Source organism: Aethalodelphis obliquidens, unplaced genomic scaffold (assembly GCF_003676395.1).
Source record: "Aethalodelphis obliquidens isolate GAN/ISIS:26980383/991018 unplaced genomic scaffold, ASM367639v1 scaffold122, whole genome shotgun sequence".
Classification (NCBI taxonomy): Eukaryota; Metazoa; Chordata; class Mammalia; order Artiodactyla; family Delphinidae; genus Aethalodelphis; species Aethalodelphis obliquidens.
The window spans coordinates 57,143-84,872 of NW_020838066.1; the positions used below are offsets into that span (position 1 = coordinate 57,143).

A 27,730-nucleotide genomic window follows, 5' to 3' on the forward strand; every position below is an offset into this window, starting at 1 on the left:
GTCCTTCTTTGTGCGTTTAATGTCAATTTTCACAAAAACGTCTAGCTTTTCTTCATTATAGACCTGAATTGTCTATACTGTTGCCTTGATTTCAGTGTCCTTAGGGTGCTTGGACAATGAAAATTTTTCTTAGAACACTGTTCCTTAAGAAATTCCTTTGGTCAACATTGAATATTTTTGCTATGCAGGGCATGAAAAACTCAACAGCCCTGATTTATAAAGCTCCTTATCCAAAATGTGAAACAAGAAAGATTGCCAAGTTATCTCCTTCCAAATGTACTATTATTTGCAGGGGCTTGACAATCCCAAGTAACCAAGCATGGCCATTAAGCACTGCTTAAACACTTTCTCCAGAGTGTCTCCCCATATGTATAAAACTGGACGTCAGCTATAAGATCCAGATATTCATACTTCTGACTAGATAAAGTAACTTTGGTTACCTCTTGCTTCTTAGTCAAGCTATAGCGCCTCAAAACTTTTATCCCCACACCATGATTGTGGCACTGAGCATTCTACTTCCCCAGTATCAGATTTCTGATGTATACTGAGTTGTACTTTCCAGTTGAAGGCTTTCCTAAAGTCACTACATTTATAGGGTTTCTGTTTAGTATGAATTTTCTGGTGTTTAATAAGATTTGATCTGATGGTGAAGGCCTTTCCACATTCAGCACACATATATGGTTTCTCTCCTGTGTGAATTCGATGGTGTTCAAGGAGTTGTGTCTTCTTAATAAAGGCCTTCCCACAGTCACTGCATTCATAGGGCTTCTCTCCAGTATGAATTCTCCGATGTCGATTTAAGTGTGACTTCTGGATGAAGGACTTCCCACATTCAGTACAAATATAAGGTTTCTCTCCTGTATGAATTCTCTGATGCATAATTAGTGTTGATTTTCTTGCAAAGGCTTTCCCACATTCACTGCACTCATAATGTCTTTCTCCAGTATGAGACTGCTGATGTATATGGAGGCCTGATTTCCGAGTGAAAGCTTTTCCACAGTCATTACATTTATAGGGTTTCTCACCAGTATGAATTTTCTGGTGTGTAAAGAGATTTGATCTGTCAGTAAAAGCCTTTCCACATTCAGCACATCTGTAGGGTTTCTCTCCTGTGTGAATTTGCTGATGTACATGAAGCTGTGACTTCTTCGTGAAGGATTTCCCACAATCACTGCATTCGTAAGGTTTCTCTCCAGTATGAATTCTCTCATGTGTAATAAAATGTGACTTATGGAAGAAGGCCTTCCCACATTCAGTGCAAACATAGGGTTTTTCTCCTTTATGAATTCTCTGGTGCATACTCAGTGTTGACTTCTGAATAAATGCTTTCCCACATTCACTGCATTCATAATGTCTCTCTCCAGTATGACATTTCTGATGTATCCTGAGCCGTGACTTCCAGGTGAATGATTTTCCACAGTCACTGCATTTATAGGGTTTCTCTCCAGTATGAATTTTTTGGTGTTTAATGAGATTTGACCTGTCAGTAAAGGCCTTCTCACATTCAGTACATATATAGGGTCTCTCACCAGTATGAATTTTCTGGTGTATAATGAGATTTGTCTTGTGGGTGAAGACCTTCCCACATTCTGAACATATAAAGGGATTCTCCCCTGTGTGAATTCGCTGGTGCACATGGAGCTGTGACTTCTTTATAAAGGACTTCCCACAGTCACTGCATTCATAAGGTTTCTCTCCAGTATGAATTCTCTCATGTGTAATAAAATGTGACTTCCGGATAAAGGCTTTCCCACATTCAGTACATACATAGGGTTTTTCTCCTGTATGAATTTTCTGATGCATACTTAGTGTTGATTTCCTTGTGAAAGCTTTTCCACATTCAGTACATTCAAAGTGTTTCTCACCAGTATGAACTTTCTTATGTATATTGAGGTTTGAATTCTGAGAGACATTTTTCCCACATTCATTATAATTATAGGGTTTTTTCCCTCCAGGATGAATTCTCTGGTGTCTGAACAGATCTGACTTCTGGATAAAGGCTTTTCCATGTGGACTGAATTTACAATCAGTCTCCTCAGTGTGAGGAGTTTTCTCATGGTTTGAGTTGAGGGAAAAGTCCTTCCCATATTCAGTGCATATATAAGGTTTCTCTCTTGTATAAACCTGAGGTACAGCAAATTGGGACTTCCGAGTGAAGACTGTTTCACATTTGCTGCACTCATGATGTTTCTCTTCAGTATAAATCCTTTGATGTGCAAAAAGGTGTGACTTATGGGTGGAAAGTTTTACACAATCAGAAAATAAACAGAGGTTCTCCCCATGAAATTTTTGATGTTGAATGAGAGTTTGCTTATGACTCAGAAGTTTCTTACATTGATTATATCCACAAGCATTCATTTCTGTATGAGAATTCATATGAGTAAAGATATTACCATATCCAATAATCTTATCAAAATTTTCTGTTACATTGTTTCTATTATAATTACATAGGCTTACAATAGGCTTCAAACTCTTTTGAAATGAGTCACAGTTATGGAGTCTTTTTCTTGAAGGAACAAGGTATGTGTTTACACGAAACATTTTCCTAATGTCTTTATTATATTCACAGTCTCCCTCATTAGCTAGTGTATCCTTGTTGATGAAGGCAACATAACTTAAATGTTTGTTCTGGTTTTCCTCACATCTCCCTGTCTGTTCATCATCTTGCCACAATTCTTCTAAAATGGAATACAGGTCATCTCTTGTGAAGAGATTAATTCTCTCAAACTGGATTGAAACTTCTTCAGACATTCCCTGTTGTGACGTTTCAAAACCAATACCCTGATCTAAAAAATAAAATAAAATAAAACACACAAAGAACAGTTAGCAGAACACAGAAGGGATGATACATAGAGTGGATACAGGGTGAACACAGAGAAATGGAAGAGATTTATATAAACATAATACTAAATATAGATAAATATATAAAATATGAATAAATATATGTGTAGTAATCTCTTTATATATAATAATATGCGATAATAAAATAAGCATTTACATTACATTTGCTGTCTGATAAACAATAGCATTTAGATTTGCCAGGCATTTTTCTAACTCATTTAAACATCATCACAACCTTTTGATATTGGTGTTATTATTATCCCTATTTTAAAGATGAGGAAACTGAGCCACAGAAGAGTTAAGTAGTGTGTCCAAATCAAATCTTTAGTAATTGGGGAAGATGAGATTCAAACTGAAGTACATCAGTTCTGTGCATGTAGCAGAACTACACAGTAAGGGGTCAGAAAAACAAAGTGACAAACTAAGTGGCTAAAAAGAAGTGTTTCTGAGTCTAGCTTCTTACTATCCTTCATCTATAAATCTTAATCTCCCTGCTTTCTCTTTTCCCTATTAACCACTGTGCCCTAAATACCAACTTATTTATGTTTAGAAAACTATTGTAGCCTCAGTCATCCTGAATTAGCTTTACCATTACAAACAATAAATGTATGTATATGATTCAATTCTTTATGTCCTGTTTGGGGTGCACATACATGCATCTAATAGGAAGAATATAACAGCAAAAAGGGCCAACTCTGAAGCAGAGACTGAAAGTTGTCCATCTGCCCCCTTCCTTCAACAGTATTAAGCTTGTAGCCAAGCATGTGTCTGCCTCAAAACAATAGGTCTAAAAACAACAAAAAAACAATAGGTCTGTGCAGCCTCACTTGTCATTAGGTAAAGCCAAGTAATTCAGTTATCACCAATCAAATGGGAGTAAAAATTATATTTGTTGTAATCAGGCCAAGGTCTTAAGGAAGTGGGTGTGTCTCCCAAAACCCTCTCCTCTTCCCATTGGCTATCTTGCAGCTGGCAATGCCCAAGGCAGAGATCAGAAAACTACAGCCTCAGGCTAAATCCAGGCCTCTACCCAAAAGCTAAGAAAAGATTTTACAGTTTTGAATGGTTGAAAAAACAAAAGAAGAGTAATACTTCATGGTACGTGAAAACTATATGCAATTCAAATTTCCATGTCCTTAAAGTTCTTATTGGAACACAACCACATCCATTCATTGATGTATTGTCTATAGATGCTTTGGGGCTTCAAAACAAAATTGAGTAATTATGACAGCAATCACATGCCTCACAAAGCCTAAAATATTTACTTCTGGGTCTTTACAGAAAATATTTGCCGACCCCTGCTCTAGCAGGTGATGGTGCAATGACTTTCTAGAAACTCTGTCCCTAAATCGTCATTGGAAGCAGAGTGGCCTGGCAGACCTGGACCACTCACTTTGGAACTGTCATGTGATGGGTCAATGTTTATATTCTCTAAGTCACTGTTTCTTGGGGGTCTCTCAGTGACAGGGGCTTAGTTTTACTCCAATATACCATTCTTGCCCAGAATAAGAATCACTAATATTCCAAATCCTGGAATAGTGTGTAAGACAAGACTCTCAGTAAATATTTAAGTAAAAATTAGATTATTCTTGAATATAGAGACAGTCTAACCTCATATCCATTTCATTCTATCTCTAAGGCCTTGTAATGTCCCCAAACACATTCTTTATTTTTTATATTACATTTTTACTCACACACATTAATGGCTTTCATTAATCCTGAGGATCTCTAATACTGATTTCTAAACATGGATTTTCATCTTTTGCAACCTTTCACTTTCCTTAGCTTATAAACCCATTGCTACACCTGACAACATTTACATTATTACCAACAATGTTCAATGTAATAAGTTTGCTCCTGTGGTAAAAAGTTTATCCATAATTCCTCTGTCACACATTGAATTACTCATTCAATAAAATACAGAGTCATAATTCAGGCCAATAAAATGAATGTATGCAAGCTATCTTTCCACCAGTCACTAAAATCTATTTTATTACTGAATCCAAACATATATTCTTTTCCTTTTCCCCATTAAGCTTCCTTTTTCTGGTCCTCTGTTCCTATTCAAAATTCATTTTCTTCGTGGATCATTTAGGGTTCTATGCTCTGAAAATGAATCTCAAATCTCAGCACAACTCTAGGAAGACTCTCTTTTCTTTTAATTTAAAAACAAACACAGATATTTCTGAGCCTTTCATACTCATATTTAATCGGCATAGATTTGCACAATAACAAATGCTTAATGCTCAAAGCCTGAAATTTTAAACATTTCTTGCAGTTATCTTCCCTTTCTAATTACAATTATTGGCCCTTTGAATTACTCCTAGCAGAAAAATTTTCAAATCCCTCTGAAATAACACAAAATAACCTCCTCTGCCTATCACATAAATTAAAGAAGTTAATTTCACTAACTATTCTCTAAGGAAACATTTTAAAAAAGAGGTAAAAGACTCAGTTATCACACAAATTAATGTTGTTTTCTCTGAATTTCTGGGGGTTGAAGAATTAGAAAAGGGAAAAGCAATGTATGCTGTAATAGGTCCAATTCAAGGAGTAAGTGAAACCTGAGAGCAAAGCATAAGTATGTGGATTATCTGAATAGGCAGATAAGCCAGAAAATAAAGGGTCAGATGCAGGGGTATCATTAAAGAAAGTGTTAAAACAAAGTAAACATGATTATGGAAACTAAACAGAGATAAATGTGAATTGCAAATATGAGGCATGTTCTTCCTTTAGTTTATAAACCCATTGAGAGAGGAATTTGTCATATGTTAGATAATATTTTGTACCATACAGCTATGACAAGATAAGCAGAATATTTTAATCAGCATCTAAGAAAAAAAGTTAAAAAAAAAAAAGGAAACAGTACATCCAAATAGGGTTAGAATAATCCAGGCATAGTAAATACAGACATGGTTTTGGTGATATCACTGGAAAGTAAAAGGAGGAGGGCATCTAACTGATATTTTATAAAAGAGAAAAATTAGTAGAAAGAGCATAAAGAATTATTTGAGAAGATGAGTCACAGGGAAAAGCAAAAAGCGCAATAAAATATGACAAAATTTTGAAAGGTGTACCATCTGCTGTTAGCATGCTGCACTGTAACTGCTCTTCCTCCACACAAGCAGCCACCTGATGGGCCCTTATATGTGTAAGGTATCAGTTGTTCCCCTGAAAGGCTTATGCCAGAATTGAGACACATGATTCAATCTGAGACACACAGATAGGTCTAGGCCACTTTAACGAAGGCATTGTCCTTTACATATGTCCCATAATGCCAATAACTTCCAACTTCAATTGGTTAAAAATATGACAGAGCATTATAATTTATTTATATTGTTTAAAATCTTATAAACCCTGCTAAGGTCTGTGTGTACATTACATGTATTTAAACTCTGTGTTGATTATTTGTTTTTGCTTCTTTCACATAACATTTCATAGTACATTTCTGTATATTAGTACTTCCTATACTTATAATTTTTTTTTATAGTTATGGTAGTTTTTCCTCTGTTTGGACCATTTGGGATGTTTAGTTTATCCTCATACATAGTGTAGCCATAAAAATCTTTGTGTCAACTTCTTGACTTTTCTTTTGCTTACTTCCTTGGAGTATGTCCCCAAAGTAGAATTTCCAGGGCAGGAAGCATGTTCAGTTTAATATCACTTATTATATGTTTCCAGAGTTCTTTCCAGAAAGATTTGGCTAAACTTACAGAGCTTTCAGCATTGTACCTGTTTCTCAATGTACCTGCCATTATTGTTTTAACTGTTATTTGTTTTTTGATGTTTTTATGTTTGTCATTTTTATTTCAATTTCACTTATTGCTAATCAGCCTACAAAATATACATATAAATGTGATTATTTACTCTGATTCTTATTTCCACTTATTAATTATACTCTGAGAGAATAAATATATCCTCACCCACCCACAGAAAAAAAAAATATGACAGCAAATGTAGCATAAAGTAACACAGCTCAAAGTGTATACTCACCAGAGAGCAGTAAAGCCACAGAACAAGAGAAGAAAGACCCCCTGGTGGTGGTCATCCCCTAAAGATCCTGTTTACTACATACCAACTGTTAAGTCACCTGCGGAGGAGGAATGGACTCCCACCCCAAATTTGGTTCAAATCTCAAGAGTGATGATTTGACACACATACCAATAAGGTGTGAAAAGGTTCATTACTCACACAATGAGGCTTTTAAAGGGAGCGCTCCCAAGCAGGTCCAAAAGTGACTTAAGAGAGCAAGAAAAGGAAACTTGCTTGGGTTTTTTATGGTGGTTGGGATATGGGGCTAAGCTGACTGATAGAGTGCAACTTCCCACTAGTACCAAGGGAGAGAGCACCTAGACTTTCTTGTAAGTTTGCCCAGATGTGCGGCAGAAGGTGAAGAGACAGTGGTGAAGTTTAGAAGGTGTCAGCAGTCAAATACCAAAAATGAAGTCAGAATCTACTACAAGGTACATGATAAGATGTTCAAAATATTTTGTTATTAGAGAAACACAAATTAAAACAATAGTTAGAAATTAAAATCCATCAGATTAGCCACATTATGTGAAATTATTAAAAATATGGGCAGGGATGTGGAGAAACTGATGCCCTTGTATGTTCAGGGGATTGCAGACTAATACATCCAATCTAGAAAACAACATGTTTATACTTAGTTAAATAAAGTATTAGTATACTCAGTAATAAAACAATCCCACTACTCTTCCTCAAGAAATTCTCATTTCCTATAAGAATAGTTCATGAAGAAATTTATTACAGTACTAGTTGTAGTAGCTAGAAAGCTGGACAAGTAAATATGGTATATATACACACTATGAAATGTATGCATCAATTAGAAGAAATGAACTAGAAAAACACATTGTAACATGAACCAATTGAGTTCTGAGAGAAAAAAATAAGAAACTGAGTAGGACATACAGCACAGTACCATTTCTATAAATTAAAATGACCAAGAATTTAAATTTTATAAATACCCCACAAATACAAGGATAGATTGCAAACATATCAAATATAATAGAGCAGTTGCCTCTGGGAAGAATAAAAACAAACAGGGAGTGAGGATTAAAAGGGATAAGTAAAGAAATAAAATAAAATTTTTTTTAAATTGTAAAATAGGGAATTCCCTGGCCGTCCAGTGGTTAGGACTCTGAGCTTCCACTGCAGGGGGGCACGGTTCGATCCTGGTCAGAGAACTAAGATCCTGCATGCTGCAGGGTGTGGCAAAAAAAAAAAAAGAAAAAAGTTATGAAAGAAATAAAATAAGAAGGGGAGCTTAAACAGAGTGATGAATATATTGACTACAAACTGAGGACTGCGATTTACTCGATTTCCTGCACACAAGGTACAGAAACTTTTTCTAAAATATCAAAATTAATAAATTAATCAGAAAGACCTAGTGAGTGTTGTGTTACACTAGCCAGGTAGGAAGAAAATGTCAGGAAGCATAATTACTAATATCACATACAATAAAAAGCTGTCCCCAATTGTAGGTAATGGTACCCTCAAAGTCAACAGTTGGAAGAGAGGCATGGGAGAAGATATAATAAGGCCATCTCTAGGTGACAATTCTGAAGCACTAAGGGAAAAGAAAAACAATGAAAAGAAATCAGCAGGAGTGTGACCCACAGTAATTTTTTTAAAAAGCAACTCTATGAGCCCCTGAATGTGTAAGAAAATGATTTAAGACCTTGATGGAGGTAAAAAGAATAAAAAAATGCTATAAAAAGGGAGGAAAAGCAAAAAGGCAGTATCTTAAATCCAACATACCGGTAGTTGTAGCACATCCCTCCTAAAAAGTCAAGCAAAGTGGGATGAAGAGAGTGGCATGGACATATATACACTAGCAAATGTAAAACAGATAGCTAGTGGGAAGCAGCCACATAGCACAGGAAGATCAGCTCAGTGCTTTGTGACCACCTAGAGGGGTGGAATAGGGAGGGTGGGAGGAAGACGAAGAGGGAGGAGATATGGGAATATATGTATATGTATAGCTGATTCACTTTGTTATAAAGCAGAAACTAACACACCATTGTAAAGCAATTATACTCCAATAAAGATGCTTTTTAAATTAATTAATTAATTAAATTAAATAGACAACCAGCAAGGACTTACTGAATAGCACAGGGAACTCTGCTAAAAAAAAAAAAAAAAAGTCAGGCAACAAAGACACTGATATTGGAAGGGGCCTGAAGTGGGGATGGCATTTAGATGTCCAAGGGGCCAATATCAACTCTATCCATGCAGTTCCAAAAGTTCAGAATGTTGAGAAACATCATAACAATAGCACTTCAAAGTTGTCAGCCTCTGCCAGTACAACTGCAGTTCGATTGTGCTATCTCTTATGCTTTTTGTTCCCTACTCACCTAGATAGCTCTGGCTTGAGATTTCACCATCCAACATACATGGCTGTTCTCCTCGCTCCAAGTTGAAAATGACTTCTGGTTTGGGAACTTGACACCCTAATAACAGGAAATGATAAAATACTTGATTTCAGAGGTCATACAATGAAATATTCCATTTACTTTCCAGAAAAGTTCATGGGGAACAGAAGTATATTCATAATATTGTTAAGAACACAGGACAAAAAATAAGGACAAAACTATTACATACTTCAGATGTCCTGCAGTCTTTAAAAGTCCCACGTACCTCAGAAATCTCACAGATTTCAGAAATTCCACTGAGAAAGAAAATACACTCAATTAGGTACAACCTTACCCAGCAGAGCTGTGCTTACCCACTGAGATCAAGTTGAAATAGTTTTCCAGCATTACATCCCTGTATAGACTTTTCTGAGCAAGGTCCAACTGTTGCCACTCCTCCCTGCTGAAGTCTACAGTTACATCCTTGAAAGACACTGATCCCTGGAAAAACACATGCTTATTCAATGTAAAGGATCAGGATTGCAGGACAGGAACAAGATATTTAGAAACTTATTTTTAATAATTTTTAACATGATATGACATATAAAATTCCGACTAAATACCTAAATTTTACATTATTATTTCAAGGAAAAAATAAATATTAAAAGTATCATGCCATTCTTTCTATGGTTCTGATAATATTCTGGAGTTGTATTTTGTTTTGTTTTTATCTGTGTGCTGGTTACAAAAGAATAAGCTGTGAAAACTCATCAAGCTGCATACATGATTTGTGCATTCTTTTCTATGTATGCCATATTTCATTAACACTTCACTTAGAATATATCTTCTGCTTTTCACTTTGCACTCATCAATCTACTAAGTCAATTCTTTCTTTAAAAAAGATGAATAAAATAGGCTTCTTTTTCCAATAAACTGTGTGGTATTGGTATAAGTATAGATGATAGAATTCAATGGAATGTAACCAAGAATCCAGAAATAAACCCTCATATTTAGGGTAAACTGATAATTCAACACAGGTGTCAAAACAATTTAAAAGGGGAAAAATAGTCTTTTCAACAAATGGTGCTAGGACAAGTGGACATCCACATGCAAAAAAATGAGGTTGGACTCCTACCTCATGCCATATTAAAAAAATAAACTCAAAATGGATCAAAAGACCTAAATGTTCTTAAGTTTTAGCTAAGAAGGGTATATCTTTGTGACATTGGATTTGGCAATGATTTCTTTTTTTTTTTAATAGATCTTTATTGGAGACTAATTGCTTCACAATACTGTATTAGTTTCTGTTGTAGTTTCTGTTGTACAACAAAGTGAATCAGCTATATGTATACATATATCCCCATATCCCCTCCCTCTTGAGCCTCCCTCCCACCCTCCCTATCCCACCCCTCTAGGTCATCACAAAGCACCCAGCTGACCTCCCTGTGCTATGCTGCTACTTCCCACTAGATAACTATTTTACATTTGGTAGCATATATATGTCAATGCTTAGATATAAAATCAAAAGCACAAGCAACCAAAGAAAAAAATAGATAAATTGGACTTTATCAAAATTAAAAACTTTGTGTTTAAAAGGATACCATCAAGAAAGTGAAAACACAGGGAGAATTCTCTGGTGGTCCAGTGGTTAGGTCACTGCACTTCCACTGCAGGGGGCATGGGTTTGATCTCTGGTTGGGGAACTGAGATCTCACATGCCCTGTGGCGCAGCCAAAACAAACAAACAAATATATAAAAGGTGTACTTTTAAAAAAAGAGAATGAAAAGACAACCCAAAGACTGAGAGAAAATGTTTGCAATTATATATCTGATAAGGTACTTGTGTATAGAATAATAAAGAACTCTTACAACTCAATAAAAAGATAAATGATCCAATTAAAAATGGATCAAGAATCTGAATATACATATCTCCAAAGAAGATATACAAATGGCCAAAAAAGCACATGAGAGGGTCTCAATATCTTTAGTCATAAGGGATATTGAAATTCAAATCAAAGAGATACCCCTTCAAATTCACTAAGATGATTATAATTTAAAAAATGCTGTTTGTGCCTATTTGTATTTTTATTATTTTGTAGCAAAATAATAAATGACATTAAAATTTTCATTCTGACATTTAAAAAACTACTTATATCATTAGTCATTAGTCATCAGAAAAATGCACCCATTAGGATGGCTATAATGAAAAAAAAAAAAGACACATAATAACAAGTGTTAGTGAGGAAGTGGAGAAACTGGAACCCTCATACAGTAAAGGTGGGAATGTAAAATGGTGCAGTCACTTTGTAAAACAGTCTGATACTTCCTCAAAAGGAATAATATGACCCAACGGTTCCACTTCTAGGTACATATCCAATAGAAATAAAAACACTTATCCACATGAAACTTGTATAGGAATGTTCATAGTAGCATTATTCTTAATAGTCAAAAATAAAACCAATGCAATGTCTGCCAACTAATGATGAATTTTAAAATGTGGTATATTCATACAAGAGATTATTCAGCCATAACAAGAAATGAAGTACTGATTTATGCTACAATATGGATGAATCTTGAAAATACTATGCTAAGTGAAAAAAGCCAGTCACAAAAGACCACATATCATATGATTCTATTTATATGAGATGTCCAGAACAGGCAAACCTATTGAGACAGAAAGAAGACTACTGGTTTCCCAGGGCTAGGGGGGAATGGAAGGATGTTGGGGGGGGTGTGTGACAGCTAAAACGTATGAGTTGGAGTAGGGAGGGAAAGAAAGAAAATGTTCTAAAACTGTGAAAAAGGGTGCACAACTCCATGAATATACTAAAACCCACTGAATGCACATTTTAAATGGGCAATATATATGGTATGTGAAGGAGACCAGAACTCAAACACATGGCCAATCTTCCTCTCAGGACATCTGTCAAATTCTAGGGTTGTATGGGCAGAAGACTAAAAACTTAAGCAGAATAACCTCTGAAAAGCAAAGCAAAATTTTAGTAGTCTGGTAAGAAGACAGAGTTGGCATCTGTAAGGAGGAGGGTCCACAGAAGACAAACCAGGCTCTCAGCTGAAAATCTTAGATGGCCAGAGTGAACCAAAGGTAGACTATTATTAGGGCTTAAACTCAGCCTTGATTCAACATAACACTGTGCCTGACTGGATAAAGATGTTCATCTTCTACTCTATCTGCTCAGGGAAAGATGAATCCACTATTGAGAAAGATATCATAATCTAGATCTTCTACAATGCTTTATACATGTTTTGATACAATAAAAGAAATCCTATGCCTATCAGAAAACAGGGCCAAATATCCAAAACCAGAGGAAAAAAATTCAAAAGAAACAGTCCTACAGCACTTTGGAGTTAGAAGAAAAGATGGAGAATTTCATTAGAGAAAATGGGACTTATAATAAAGATATCAAATGAAAACAGAAAAATTCAGTGTCTAAAATTAAGAACTGAGAGAGGTTTAATAGCAGAATACAGAATTACTGAAATGGAAGACAAGCAAACAGAAAATATACAAACCAGACCACAGAGGTTTTTTTTAATAAAATAAACACAAGTGCATGTGACGTATCACATGTACAACACAGTGAAAAGGAATAACATATTGTAGTCTGAGAAGATAAAGAGGGAGAATATGAGGCAGAAGCAAAATTTGAAAAAGTAATGGTGAATGACAGCAACTCAAAGATTCATGAAGTTTCTCAAATCCCACTTTACAATACTGTAAATACTGACTATGCAAAAACAGTAACAGTAATATCTTGTGAAGTTTAAAATATGTGTAGAATTTAAATGCAGCAAATGGAATTAAGGTGTTTTAGTATCTACTGAGAAGGGGGCAAGGGAATAATGAGTTAAAAATGGATATTGTAATATCTAGGGAAACAAATGAAAGAATGTATAACAAGCAAGTTAACAAAATTAAAATTTTGACTAATCTAAAAGAAAGTCAAGAAAGGAATGTAAAAATAATATTAAACAGACAGTTCAAACATAAAACTAATAAAACTGGATATAGGACTTCCCTGGTGACATAGTGATTAAGAATCTGCCTGCCAATACAGGGGACACGGGTTCGAGCCTTGGTCCAGGAAGATCCCACATACTGCGGAGCAACTAAGCCCTCACACTACAACTACTGAGCCCGCATGCCACAACTACTGAAGCCCGTGTGCCTAGAGCCCATGCTCCCCAACAAAGAAGCCACCACAATGAGAAGCCCGGGTACCACAACAAAGAGTAGCTCCCGCTCGCCACAACTAGAGAGAGCCCGTGCCCGGCAACAAAGACCCAACGCAGCCAAAATAATTAATTAATTAATTTAAAAAGAAAGAAAGAAATAAAGAAAAAAAACCTGGATATAAATTCAAGTATATCAGTAATTGCATTAAATATAAATAAATTAAACAATCAAATTAACAGCAAAGATTGAGACTTCCAGTTCAAAAAAAAAAAAAAAAGTTAAATGCATTCCACCCTATTCATCCTGCTAAATACCTAGGTTTTTTTCTAAAAACCTAGAAATATATACAAGCATCTTTCCACACCCTTGACTTTCTCTCAAGAGCATACTTTCCTACAGTGAAACTAATTTTAGCATCTTTTGGAATCTTGATAGCCCCAAAATTTCCCAAAACATCAAATCTAGTTCCTTTTTGCTCAACAGTTCTTCCTTCAATCTGTCTCTTAACATTCATATTTTACTATAAGCAAGAAGAAGAAACCAGGCTAGATCTTCAACCTTTTGCTTGAAAATCTCCTCTGAGAAAAATACAAGTTCATCATTGACAAATCTGCTTTTCACATAACTACAGGACAAAATTCAGCTAAGCTTTCTGCCACTGTATAACAGAGATGTCCTTTTCCTCTAGTTTCCAGTAACATGTTCCTCATTTCCTTCTGAGTCTTCGGCAGCGGCACCATTAACACCCATATTTCTATCAATAGTCTGTTTATAATAATTGAAATATTCTCTAAAACAATATAGCTTTTTTCCTAGTGTGCTCCTCACTTCATTCTGAGTCCTCTAGCAGAGTTAACATTCATATTTCTATTATCAATCTGTTCGAGGAAATCTAGGCTCTTGCTATTATACTCTTCAAAATTTTTACAGTTTCTATTACCAAATTCCGAAGCCATTTGACATTTTTGGGTATTTGTTACAGCATCATTCCACTTCCAGGTACCAAAATCTGTAATGGTTTCCTATTGCTGCTGCAACAAATTGCCACAAACTTAAAACACAAATTTATTATCTTACAGTTCTGGAGGTCAGAAGTTGAAAATAGGTCTTACTGGGCTAAAATCAGTGTGTTGGATGCACTCCTTCTGGAGGCTATAAGGAAGAATCCATTTCCTTGTCTTATATGACTTCTAAGAGGCTCGTGGTCCCTTCCTCTATCTTCAAAGCCAGCAGAGTAGCATCTTCAAATCTCCCCTTGACTCTGACCCTTCTGCCTCCCTCTTTCACTTATAAGGAACTGTGATTACACTGGGCCCTCCCAGATAACCCAGAATAATCACCCCATCTCAAAATCCTTAACTTAATCACATCTTCAAAGTCCCTATTGTCATGTGAAGTAACATATTCACGGGTTTCAGGAATTAGGATGTGGATACCTTTGGGGGTTATTATTCTGCCTATCACACCCAGTAAGAAAAGATGGGATAGTAAAAGTAAAAAGAGTGGCTTAAAATTTCTGAGTAAAAATGACTTACAATCTAGAATTAGCTATGAAATTACTGAGGGTAAAATAAAAATATTTCCAGACATGCAAGGTCTCAAAAAATTTACTTTCCACACAATACTTTCTAGAGAGCTACTGGATAATATTCTCTAAAAATGAAAGCATAAATCAGGAAACAGCCAGAAAACAAGAGCTCCAATACTTGAGAGACATGAAAGGAATTCCTAGTATCATGCCAAAGGGAGACCCCCAAGTCAGTAGATGAGTATCAAATAGAGAGCAACTTCAAGCAGGTCAAAGACTCTAAGGGAAGCTTCTTTCAACAGCTGAAATAAATACCTATATTCTGGAGCCAAATTGCTTGGGTTTTACTTCTGGCTTCACCACTTACTAGCAGTGTGACCCAGGGCAAGTTACTTCTCTGTGGATCTGTTTCCTTCTCTGTAAAATGAGGATAATGATTATAGATACCTCAAAGGGGTTATGATTAAATCAGTTAATAGAGAATGTTTATAGTGCCTAGCATATAGTAAGCCTATATTAATGTTTGTGATTACTGTTATTATCTAATATATTTTAACATATTGAGAAGATATTTATATACCTGGGAAGAATGTGAAGTTGAATTAGTGATCCAAATATGTAAAATGAAACATGATTAAACCAAACAATAATAAATTCCAGGTAAAACAAAAAATAGTGCATAAAAGGTAAAAATAAATGGTTCAGCTGTGAATATAATTAAAATAATCATATTAATAAATACAGCCTATTGATTTACCCAAAATTATGATATACCTATATTAGAAGGAGGGGAAGAAGAAATGTTCGTATAAGTGTTGAAGCCTTAAGTGTCTGAAAGAGAGTTAAATTCCTATTTTCCATTGTGCTAAGTCAGTAGAAACTGCCTAAAACTGAAAACCAAAAGGTACCAATATGATCATGTTATTTAGACATGGGAACATAAATACTAAAAAAATTAGTTCAATTGAGTTCAGAGTGATGTGATTACCTTTAAGAAGCTGCAATTTGAGGGATAAGAGAGCAGCTAACAGGTGGTTTGTTTTTTTTTTAAATGAAGCTTCAAAAAACTATTTGATTGAGTAAACATATCTATAACCTTAATGATATTCAAAATTAAATATTTACTTTTAAAAGTTAAAATGCAAAGAACAAACATGTAAAAAAATTGAAAAAAAAAAGACCATGCTTAATATATAAATAACTCCTCCTTTAAAAAAAAAATCAATGAACTGACTTCAACCCCTGGAAGAACAGAGTAGACGCACTTGTCCCTATTCACCCACTAAGTACCTCTAGTAACCATAGACATTATCCATAAAGCAAACATAAGAAGACTGAAAGCTTAAAGAAAAAAAAAGCAAACTGTCTAGGGACCTCAGGAACCAAGGAACTACACAGCATGAGTTTCCTGAAGTCTATTGACTCATACAGCCCTGAGCAAGTACTAGAAAAGCCTACAACCCAGAAATACCAACAAAGGCACAACAAAAAAACTCACAGAAAAGTCTGCTCTCTCTAGCTAAAAGACCAGGAAAGGGGCAATCTAGAAACAGAAAACGTTTAGGCAAAACATGCTCCAGCCAAACATAATAAATAAACAGAAAACTCTGGGCCTGATCCCATGCCCATCAGCAAAGACCCAGTGGGTAGCTTAGATTCCCACTCTTACCTGGTTGAACAGAGGGGCCCCATCACACTCCAATGGAGTGGTATGGAAAAAGAAAAAAGCCAAGTGGAGTTTTGGGACTTTCATCCATGCATAGTAGTAATGAAAGAAAAAAATAGAACAATATCCCTCCTAAACATGATACAAAAATCCTTAAAAAATATACTAGCAAATACAAATATATAAAAAGAAGTGTATGTCATGACCAACTGGAAATTATTCAGAGGTTGCAAGCCTGCTCAATATGTGAAAATCAATCAATGTAATCTACGGCAGCAATAAGCTAAAAAGGAAAATCACCTGACCATGTCAACTGATGCAGAAAAAGCAACTGACAAAACTCAACATCCATTCACTCAAAACTTTGCCTCACAAGGTGGTCCTTGCACCAGCAGCACTAACATCCTGTGGGAATCCCAGTCCTATTAAATCAGAATCTGAAGTCATGTGCCAGTGTGAAACGCACTGCTTTGTAAGTCACTATAGAAAACCTGTTAGTGAACTTCTAACAGGGTTGTTAAAGACACTGTCCTATCTCCATTCATCTGAAGATCTATCAAAAATTTTCTCAAACATCAAAAACCAGGAAATAGTTACTATAGATGAAATAAATTACTTTTCAACAATATAAACCATGTATTTCACTTCCATCATTGCTATGTCTTTCAGGAAGATCAGAGACAATTTTACAGTTCAAAGTTCATAACTGTGTGAAGCCACACAACTCACATATACCTATAATCCAAGCTTGACTTGGAGTTGATAATCTCTTCTTTACTTTCTCTGATCTTAGTTTTCATTTATTTATACTTACACATTTACTATATGGGTTAACAGATGCCTCCTAAAATCCACTAAAAAATAAAGAAAGCAACAAATAAATACATGAACAAATAAGAACTCACCAGGGACTTGGTCATTTCTGGTTCTTCTGGGAAAGGGGCAGAGATCTGAAAAAACAGATTGATAGAGGGACCGATGAGAGAAGGAAGTGTGTCAATGGCACACATGGACATATACATCATTTAGTGTCCATGCAACTGACCCAAAAACTTACTCCTAGAATTACATTATAAAAAAATCATCCTGTGTTGCACAAAGATTTAAATCCAGGAGTTTTACCACAGCTAATACCAAAAAAAAAAGTTTAGAAACATCTTGATAACAATAATTGTGGACAGCTTTAAATACTTTATAGGGCATAATATAGACATAATGTCATGTAAAATTAAACTACTGTAGAAAAATGTGTTAAAATGCTAAGTAAAAATATGTACCAAACAGTATGAGTCCATTTTCATTGAATAATATGTGTGTACATACACACATACATGAATGAATTCATGCACATAGAGAAAATTATCTGGAAGGAACTATATGTTAACAGATATAATATTTGGGTGATGGTAAAATTATAAGTAATTTGAATGTTTATATTTTTCTTATTTGCTAGTAAAAAGCAAAGTAACTTTTTAATGATTTTGCTCTGAGCTTCTGTGACCAGCCCCTCACAAGTAGTGAGAACATCCATAAGTAAGACCAAAAAAAGGGCGACTGCTAGCTTTTTCACTGTTCTTTGCTTACAGTTCTTTTTGGGGGGGGCCACACCCCGCGGCTTGCGGGATCTTAGCTACCAGAACAGGAATTGAACCAGGACCCAGCAGTGAAAGTGCTGAGTCCTAACCACTGAGCCACCAGGGAATTCCCACTTCCCATTCTTAAAAGGGAACTGTCAATGGAAACTTTGTCTTAACTACAACATAGTAAGTGGATTTGGTTCTAGTTAATAAACCTTAAGACCTAAGTCACCTACTAACTGAAGCCACTGTTTTCTAATTTTTTGTGTGTGTGTGTGGTACGCGGGCCTCTCACTGTTGTGGCCTCTCCCGTTGCGGAGCACAGGCTCCGGACGCGCAGGCTCAGCCGCTCCGGGCCTAGCCGTTCTGCTACATGTGGGATCTTCCCGGACCGGGGCACGAACCCGTGTCCCCTACATCGGCAGGCGGACTCTCAACCACTGCGCCACCAGGGAAGCCCCTCTAATTTTTTTATTGAGTTTTCTAACATAAATAGTTGAATTATTAGTACAAGAAATACACATATACCTTCCATCTAGTTTCAACAATTAGTATTTTGCCATATTTGTTTAATCTTTCTACATACACATATAGTTACATGTAAATGCATACATATATATGAGTATACTAGTGTATATAGGGTTTTTTTGGCTGAACCATTTGAAAGTTGCAGATGTCATGACACTTCATGCCTAAATTCATAACATCAATCTCCTAAAAGATTATTATCATGCCTGAGAAAATTATTAGCAATTCTATAACACTTTAATATTTAGCTCATATTCAAAATTCCCAATGACACCAGAAAAACCTTTTCTTGCTGTTTTGTTGAAAGCATGTTCCAATCGAGACTCATACATTGGGGACTGTGTCCCTTTTACCCTAGACCTATCCTCCCCATTATCTTTTTATGATGGACTTTTAACATTTTTGCTTCTAACATACACTTTCTAATATAAACAACATTTTGGTTACTTCTTTGCTAATTTTTTTGTGTGGTATAACTTATGTAAAGTACATTAATATTAAGTATACATCACTTTCCCCTATTTTTCACATCTGCCATCCAGATCAAGAGAGAGAACATTTCTAGCACCTTTGGAAAGTATTAGGGAATCAAACCGTTATTTTTGAAACTTGTCAAAAAGCAAAAGATTCAGTCAAGCATAACCAAACACTTCATGAAGGAATTTCTTTTTCCGCTTATATACTTATTCCAGCTACAAGTTGCCAACTAAAAATTGGCACTTGCCATCTGCCTCTACAAGGGTTAAGTCACTAGCCACTGCAGCTGCTGACCTTCAACACATCCTGAAAGGAGTTCAGGGTGGAGATCAGGAATGAGGCACTTGATGCTCTGGCAAAAACTGGCAGAACAGCCCTGCAGATAGTAAGATATTTTCAGGAGAATATTTTATGAGCCCAAATTCTTGCATCTCCTCATATCTAGAAAGGCATTAAAATCATTAACAGAGACATCTGCTCCTTGTGACTAGCAGCAACCTTCGCAGGACTAGCAGCAAGACTTTGCCAAAATGTGTGCTTGACTGTACGTACCACCCCCTTCACCTGAATCATATATAATACTGACCCTCCCCGCTAGCTCTCAGAGCAGTTTCTCAGAGCTATATAAAACAGTCTCCTGGGCTATAGTCCTCATTTTGCCCCAAATAAGACAACTCTCAACTCTCACATTATGCATTTTTATAAGTCAACAAAGTAAAAGAATGGTAGAAATAGAAATGTCCATTTTGCACACATAATGAAATATGGATCTAAGAAACAATCATCAATGGCTGCTCACATCACAAAACAGATAACCAGACATTATGTGCCTCCTGATCAAGTATATCACATGGGAAGTAGTCTTGCTCCCCAAAAGACAAAAACAAAAAAAGGAATCTGAATCTGATCAAGCCTCTAAATCTTACCAATCCAATCCACATAAAATGATACTTTAAAATGTATTGTAATTTTTTAAGGTGTGATAATATCACCGTGGCTATTTTTATTAAAGGAATTTTACATATTGAAATATTTATGGATAAAATGACAAAATCTTTGAGATTTGCTTCAAAATAATCCAGCAGAAGAAAAGAAATATTGGAGGAAGGGATAGACGACAAATGACTGGGCATGAGTTGATAATTGTGAAAATTGCTGGGTAATTGCGGCACGAGGGCTTCTCTCTAGTTGTGGCGTGGGGTTTTTCTCTTCTCTAGTTATGGCACACGGGCTCCAGAGCGCATGGGCTCTGTAGTTTGTGGCACATGGGCTCTCTAGTTGAGGCGTACAAGCTCAGTAGCTGTGGTGCACAGGCTTAGTTGACCCGTGGCATGTGGGATCCTAGTTCCCTGACCAGGGATTGAACCCGCATCCCCTGCATTGGAAGGCGAATTCTTTACCACTGGACCACCAGGGAAGTCCCCTAAATGAAGCTTCTTTATACTAGTTTCTCTACATTTGTATTTTTTAAATATTCATAGGAAAAGTTTAAAAAGTCATTTTTTAGATAACATCAGCTGAAAAAAATGCACAACCTAAAAGGTGAGAATTATGTTTTATTCGGCGGAATTGCTGAGAACTTAAGCCCAGGAGGCAGCCTCTCAGATAGCTCTGAGAGACTGTTCCAAAAAGGTAAGGGAGGAGCCAGGATATATAGGAGTTTTTACAAAAAAAAAAAAAAAAAATTAGGTAGCGGGAACATGAAAAGATTACTGTTAAAGAAAATCCACTGTAATAGTCTATATGGGAAAAGAATCTAAAAAAAAGTGGATATATGCATAAGTATAACTGATTCACTTTGCTGTACACCTGAAACTAACACAACATTGTAAATCAACTATATCCAATAAAAATTTTTAAAAAAGAAAAGAAAAAGAAAATCCAGACATCTCAAGTTAATGAATTTAGCAGTTCTCTATGTATGGGAAGATTCGAGAGTCTGGGCTCATTAAATCATGGCTTTGATATGCACCTTAAATATCTAGGGCCAGTATCCTGGGTTTTTTCCATACTGAATCCCCTCAGGGTGCACAGTGGGGGCGAGTGCAGAGGCTGATGGATTGTTGACCACAACTTCCTTTGTTTACTGATACAGCAGATGACAACTTTCTTTGTCCAAAATAATCAGAGAACTCTGACTATAGATTGAATAGCAGATGATATTAAGGAGCTACTGTAACTTTTGTTAGGTGAGTAATGGCCTGGGGGTTATGTGGGAGAAAAAAGTCCACATCAGTTGGATTTGCATGCTAAAGTATTTGTGGGTGAAATGACATGGTATCCAAGATTTGTTTTAAGATATTCTAACTAGAACAAAGCAAGTGAGAAGAGATAGGTGAAACAACACTGGCAAATAGTTGATAATTATTGAGACTGGGTGATGAGGGCATTTGTAGGTTCATTATAACATTTTCTCTACTTTCCTGTATGTTTGAAATTTTCTATAATAAAAACTTAAAAAAATAAATCCTCTCCCACTACAGGGAACAGCCTTTGAGTACATGACATGGGCCATGCATTGTTCACATTGCAAAGGATCATGCTTTGTTTCAGCAAGTCCACCTCTGAGAAGATTCGTGCTTCTGGGCTTCCCCCTCCCCACTCACAGGAACTGTCATATTCCTGCCAAGCCAGGATTTGAACTGGATATGGGATCTATGAGACAAGCTCTTTTTGGCTGGCATGTTCACAATGAGCTTCACCTCTGTTTCCTTAGAACTCCAGTCTTCCCAGGAGCCCTAAGTTGAGTGAGGGTCCAAAGACTGCCAGTGATTATCGGGCCAAGTTGGGCTGGAGTCTGAAAAAATGATCCTGAAGGTTCAACTAAGTGGTCTGACCTCAGGGCTCTGTGGAAACACAAAGGGATCCTGACAGAGAGAGTGCCACTCAGTGACAGCCTCTCAGCTGTCCTCGCAAGAGTGCATCAAACAGTATGGAACAGGGTGGCACAGGGGAAATATATGAGGTGTGGAGCCAAATCAATGTACATTTGAATCCCAGGTCTTCCATCTTCTAGCTGTGACAATCTGAAGAACTTACTTCAGTCTCAGTTTCCTCATCCTTATACTTTTAAGATAAACCAATTTTATAATACTTAAAAAGCACTCAGTCCATGTGTGGCACATACCTGCTTGTTATATATTAATTACTGCTATTATTACAAGATCAGTAATCCACATAGAATGCAATTACTGTATCAAACATTATCTGACTTCACCAGCCCCTCAAGTCATCACCAACCCTGACACTCAATTCCTCACTCCCACTCCTCAATCTGCTTACTACAACTGTCAACTGCTGCACACTGACCTCACCCCAGCAGCCATTACTCACACATCAGAATCACTGGTTCCCTTGTCCTGCTTCCCACAGGCCGCAATTGAGGCAGAAGATAGATGGGTTCCAGGCTAGACATTTACAACCATCCTCTGTTTATATTTCTTGAGGCAAGAAATAGATGGGCTCCAGGTTAGACATTTACAGCCAGCTTCCTGTTTACACTTCCAGATAGAAAGAACACAGGAACAGGGTAAACAGCTGCACTTTGCCTCCAGTGGACACTTTAAGATAACAGTAATGGCAGGGGCAGACAGGAGCTGAGTCCTGCCCAGATAAACGATGAAGAGACCACATATTTCTCATGTTTGAGGTCAAGGAGACCTCCCCAACTACACATGCATAGAAAGGCTCCTCAGGGGTCAAAAAAGGGAGGGGGTGCCACCCCATAATAGGTGGTGTCAACCTTCCCACAGGCTTCTGCACTGGAATCCATCTTGGCAAAAAGATGTGCATACATGTGAGGGAGGGACCTAGGATAGGTCAGTGTGGAAAAAGAAGTGAGATAACTGATTAAAGATAAGCAAAGACCCAGACGAAATGCCTTATATAAATGATTTAACCACCTCTTTACTTCACTCCTCCTCCTTAGGGAGGATGCCCATACTCTTTCTCTCCGGGTGTGTGTCTCTGCCTTGCTTCTGTCTTAACTACACAAACTGTTTCTCTATGTCTCTCCCACATGTTATGCTGTGTCTCTAATAATAAACTTTGTACCTGTGTTTACGGTTTCTGCCTCCTTGAAACATTCTTGCTTTCAAACGGGGCAAGAGCCAGGGAAACTTTGCCCTTGCTGGTCTAGGGGCTAGGATTCTTGGTCTTCAGCCAGGCTACCCAGGTCCAATTCTTGGGCATGGAACTAAGATCTCGCTTCAAGCCACCATTCACTGCTCTCTCCACGAGATCACAATCACTCATTCTACAGTCCCTGATCACAGAACCTCCAACATCTCTATCTCATGGTCCTGGTTCTACATCAATCACACCCTGAAAAGGAAAAACTCCTCCTGTGTATTTTTCCTCTATTCTCAACACTTCTGGCCACCAAATGTGTGTGTGTGTGTGTGTGTGTGTGTGTGTGTGTGTGTGTGTGTTGTGTGTGTTGGGAGGAGGGGGCCGTAAACCAAGCAATTCTACAACACCAGCTGGGTGTTCTACAATTTAACTCAGTTCTGACACCATCTACTTAAGAGATAGAACTAGATCACACAGGTTAAGGGCTTAGTCCTACGAGACTGTCCCCACCCCAACTTCAGGTGCCAATCACAAGTTCAGGTTGTTACTTGTGCTCTGACCAACTGGTTATAATCAGAGGTTCCCACGACCTCCTCCTCAGTCTCCATTAATTTGCTAGAGCAGCTCATAGAGCTCAAGAAAATATTTTACTTATTAGATTACCAATTTATTATAAAAGAATATAACTCAGAAACAGCCAGGTAGAATAGAAGAGATGGTTATGGCAAGATACGTCGGAAGCAGTGCATCTCTCTCCCAGAATCTCAACATGTTCAATCCAGAAACTCTCCAAACCCCACACTTCTGGGTTTTTATGGAGGCTTCACAATGTACAAATGATTGATTAAATAACTGGCCATTGGCAACTGATTCAACCTCCAGCCAGAGAGTGGGTTTCAAGTTCTAAAATGCTAATAATTTGCTTGGTTCCCCTGGCAACCAGCCCCCATCCAGCAATTCACTAGGGCCTTTCCAAACATCACTTCAGGTGTGGTTGAAAGGAACGTTTTATAGCAAAAAAAACCCCACTAATTTCACCCTAGCCCTTTGATGCTATTTCAAGACACAGGAACAAAAGAAGCCCCTATAGCCCTTATCACTTAGGAAATAATAAAGGTGTTAGGAGCTATGTGCTGGGAACTGTGGATGAAAACCAAAATATATATTTCTTATTATATCACAATACCACATGTACCAATAACTGGCCTCCACACTGTTATCACTACTGTCGACTGAAAAAAAAATGCACAGCCTAAAAGGTGAGGATTATTATTTATTCAGCAGACTCACTGAGGACTTAAGCCAGGATACAGCCCCTCAGATAGCTCTGAGGGACTGTTCCAAAGAGGTAAGGGAGGAGCCAGAATATATATGAGTTTTTGCAAAACAAAACAAAACCAAAACCATCTAATTGGAACATCAAAAGATTACTGTCAATTAAAGAAAATCCAGACATCTCAAGTTAATAAATTTAGCACTTTCCTATATATGGGAGATGCAAGAGTCTGGGCTCACTGAAATCATTCCTTTGACATGCATCAAACTATCTAGGGCCAATATCCTGCTTTTCCCCATTCTGGATTCCCCTCAGGATGCACAGTGGGGGGTGGCTGCAGTGGCTGATGGCTTGATAGCCACACCATACTTTGTTTACTGAAATGGCAGGCAGTGTTCTTTGTCCACACTACCCACAATGCATCTCCATCAGTGATCCCAAGACTCCAATTCCAGACATACCTGCACCTGTGATGGACTCTGAGAAATCACCCAAGAACTCCTACCACTATCCACACCACTCACTAGGCCTACACCATTAGCCTTTCCAACAAATTTACACACAAACACACACACCAGTTGGAGCTCAATCAGTGAACAAATCTAGGAATATTCTTGAATTTTAAAGGTAAACTTTAAAATCTAAAACACATCTAAATCATGTGTGAAAGAACAGATTATTTACAGAAAAAGAATTAAGAAAATCAAGATGCCCCATCTGCAGTAATGAAAGCTAACTGACATCAGAAGTAGCATCTAAAGGACCACTTCTGTTAGGGTCAAAGACATTTTCAGAAATAAAAGCACTTGAAGAATATCTCTTATCATTACCTGAGGAAAATACCCACAAAAAGTATTCCAAACAAATGTAAAATAAATCAGATGAGAAACAGCAAATAGAAAAATTGTTCAGCAATAATTTTTGCAAGAGATATGTAATTATTTAAAAAGATGATTATGTGATAAGGAGGCCATTAAACAGAAAATTAATAATACTATCCTATGACAAAACATTTTTAACTATCTCAGGAAAAAAACAGGAGTTATCTGGGGTGTAGAATGGAAACAATGAACAGAAATTTCATCAATCCAATAAAAGTATGAAAAAGGAAAAGAAAATGAGTTAAAATACATAGTAAACATTAAAACAGAAGGTATAAAAATCAGGTAAATCATTATTACACTAAACTGAAAAGGTAAAATTATCCTATTGACAAACAAAGACTAGGTTATAGGTTGGATTTAAGAAAACTAAAATGTATCTATTATAAGTAGTTAACCTAAACAATGAGACAAATAGAAATATAAAATAAAGACCTGGGCAAAGATAAATCATCCAAATGAAATGAAAGTGAAAACAAGGATAGCAATATAAATACCAAAGTGAAATTCAAAATTGAAATTGCTTTTTGCTGAAAAGAGGGATCCTGTAATAATAGCATCCAATAAATGAAAAAAAATGATACAAAATGCATTAACCATTAGGTTTATGTGTGTCTCTCCCCCAAACACACACAAATAAAGCTAGCAAAAAAAGCATATAAAACTACAAAGTGAATTATTAGTGAGAGATTATTTTTATATCTTTTTCAGAATATGATGAATCAAGTAGACCAAAAATAGGAAAGAAAAAAACTTGAAAAATACTAACAGGCTATATTTAATATACATTAAAAGAAGTTTGTACCACACAAACAGAAAATATACTTTCTCCTATAGCCATTGAACAAAGTTCAATGTAACTTGTGTAACTTGTCTTCAAGGAAAATCTTGACAAATTTTTAAAAGTTGAGACTTTGTAGTCTACAGTTTATGACAATATAATAAAATTTAAAATAAACAAAACATATCAATAATTTGGGAATGAAGAAACTCCAATAACTCAGGATCAAAGTGGAACATCAAACTGAACTTATACATTTCAAAGATAAAGATGTCTATAAAAGAAACTTTATACCCCTAAACGTATCCGGTATAAAACTGGGAAAATAAGGGAAAGAATGGCAATTTACATAAAATGGAGATAAAAGGGAAACTATCTAAAAATAAAAAGATAAAATTAATATAAAAACAGAAGAGAGCATAAACACAATCGGTACTTCAAAATGACCAATAAAGTAAACCTTGAGATGATTGATAATAAAAAAGGGAAAGAAAAATGATACATAAATATTAGGAATGACACAGTAGCTACTAACCTGGATATGGAAGGGATCAAAAAGTCTCTAGCAAAGTGTACCATGATAACAATAAAGAAAATTTTCACATACAGAGGTATGGGGAAGTCATTCTGGCTTATACATGGTTCTGCCTGAACTTGTGTGAACACACACAGCACATCTGCTTTAACCATTAAAGTAAAGAAGTCTGTTTCGAAGATAAAAATAAATAACTCCCTTCACATGGCATCCCCTTCCTAGACACCAAGGTCCTGCTCTCTCACTTTACATGTACTAAATCTGGTGCTCTTAAAACCTTGAAGGAATATATCCCTGTCATGTTCGATGTATGATTTTTGTTCTGATAAAGTATAAGACTATGCTAAAAATCATGCTTCAACCCAGAGGTTCCTCAGAGCCTTCTGAGACGCTATCTCCTGCGCTACAGTCCTCAGTTTGGCTCAAATAAAACTCTTTTCTACTCCTGTTATGATTATTTATTGATTATTTCCATCGACAACTTTTAAAATATCAGAAATAGAAACAAACCAGTAAGCAGAAAAAAGAGAGGAAATCAATGAAGATCTAGCATCCTTCCCCCTCAGAGCCTTCATTACTCAGGCCCCCACAGTTATCCTCCCCACTCCCCATAGACTCCGGGAATCCGTCCACAGATCCAACATCAAAGATCCCACAGACCCTATCACTCCGCCTGGGAATCCACCATCATAGACCCCATCACTCCCACCCCATGTCTCCGCGGATCCACCATTAAAGACCCCACTATCAATCCGCCGGGAAGCCACCATCAAGACCACACCGACCCCTATTATTCCATCCACTGACCGCCTCCATCACTGACCCGATTGTTCTTCACGGACATCAGAGACACCTCTTCACTCAGCCCTCGGAAACTCCCTGCACTCACCAGCCCCTCACCCACGCTCTTTCAAGACAGTGGTCATTTAATCACTGGAACGACAACAGCACCCGCTTCCTTTTTCTGGATCCCTCCCTGTCCTTGCGGAATTCCTTAGGT

At 36.7% G+C, this 27,730-nt stretch overlaps 1 protein-coding gene across 8 annotated transcripts; it reads right to left on the minus strand.

Annotated features, from left to right (window-relative positions):
- ZNF484 (zinc finger protein 484) lies at window positions 1-27,730 on the minus strand. 8 transcript variants are annotated; one of them, XM_027098347.1, is made up of 6 exons: window positions 27,554-27,726; window positions 17,510-17,554; window positions 15,254-15,355; window positions 9,463-9,529; window positions 9,216-9,311; window positions 1-2,786 (listed from the first exon to the last, which is right to left on the minus strand). In XM_027098347.1, the coding sequence occupies exons 5-6, from the start codon at window positions 9,250-9,252 to the stop codon at window positions 460-462; spliced, it is 2,364 nt and encodes a 787-aa protein (XP_026954148.1). In that variant the 5' UTR covers window positions 9,253-9,311; window positions 9,463-9,529; window positions 15,254-15,355; window positions 17,510-17,554; window positions 27,554-27,726; the 3' UTR covers window positions 1-459. The 8 variants fall into 8 exon arrangements, with proteins under 8 accessions (XP_026954148.1, XP_026954146.1, XP_026954147.1 ...); XM_027098345.1 differs by lacking the exon at window positions 9,463-9,529 and adding an exon at window positions 9,587-9,713 and having other exon boundaries at window positions 27,554-27,725; XM_027098346.1 differs by lacking the exon at window positions 9,463-9,529 and adding an exon at window positions 9,587-9,713 and having other exon boundaries at window positions 27,620-27,704.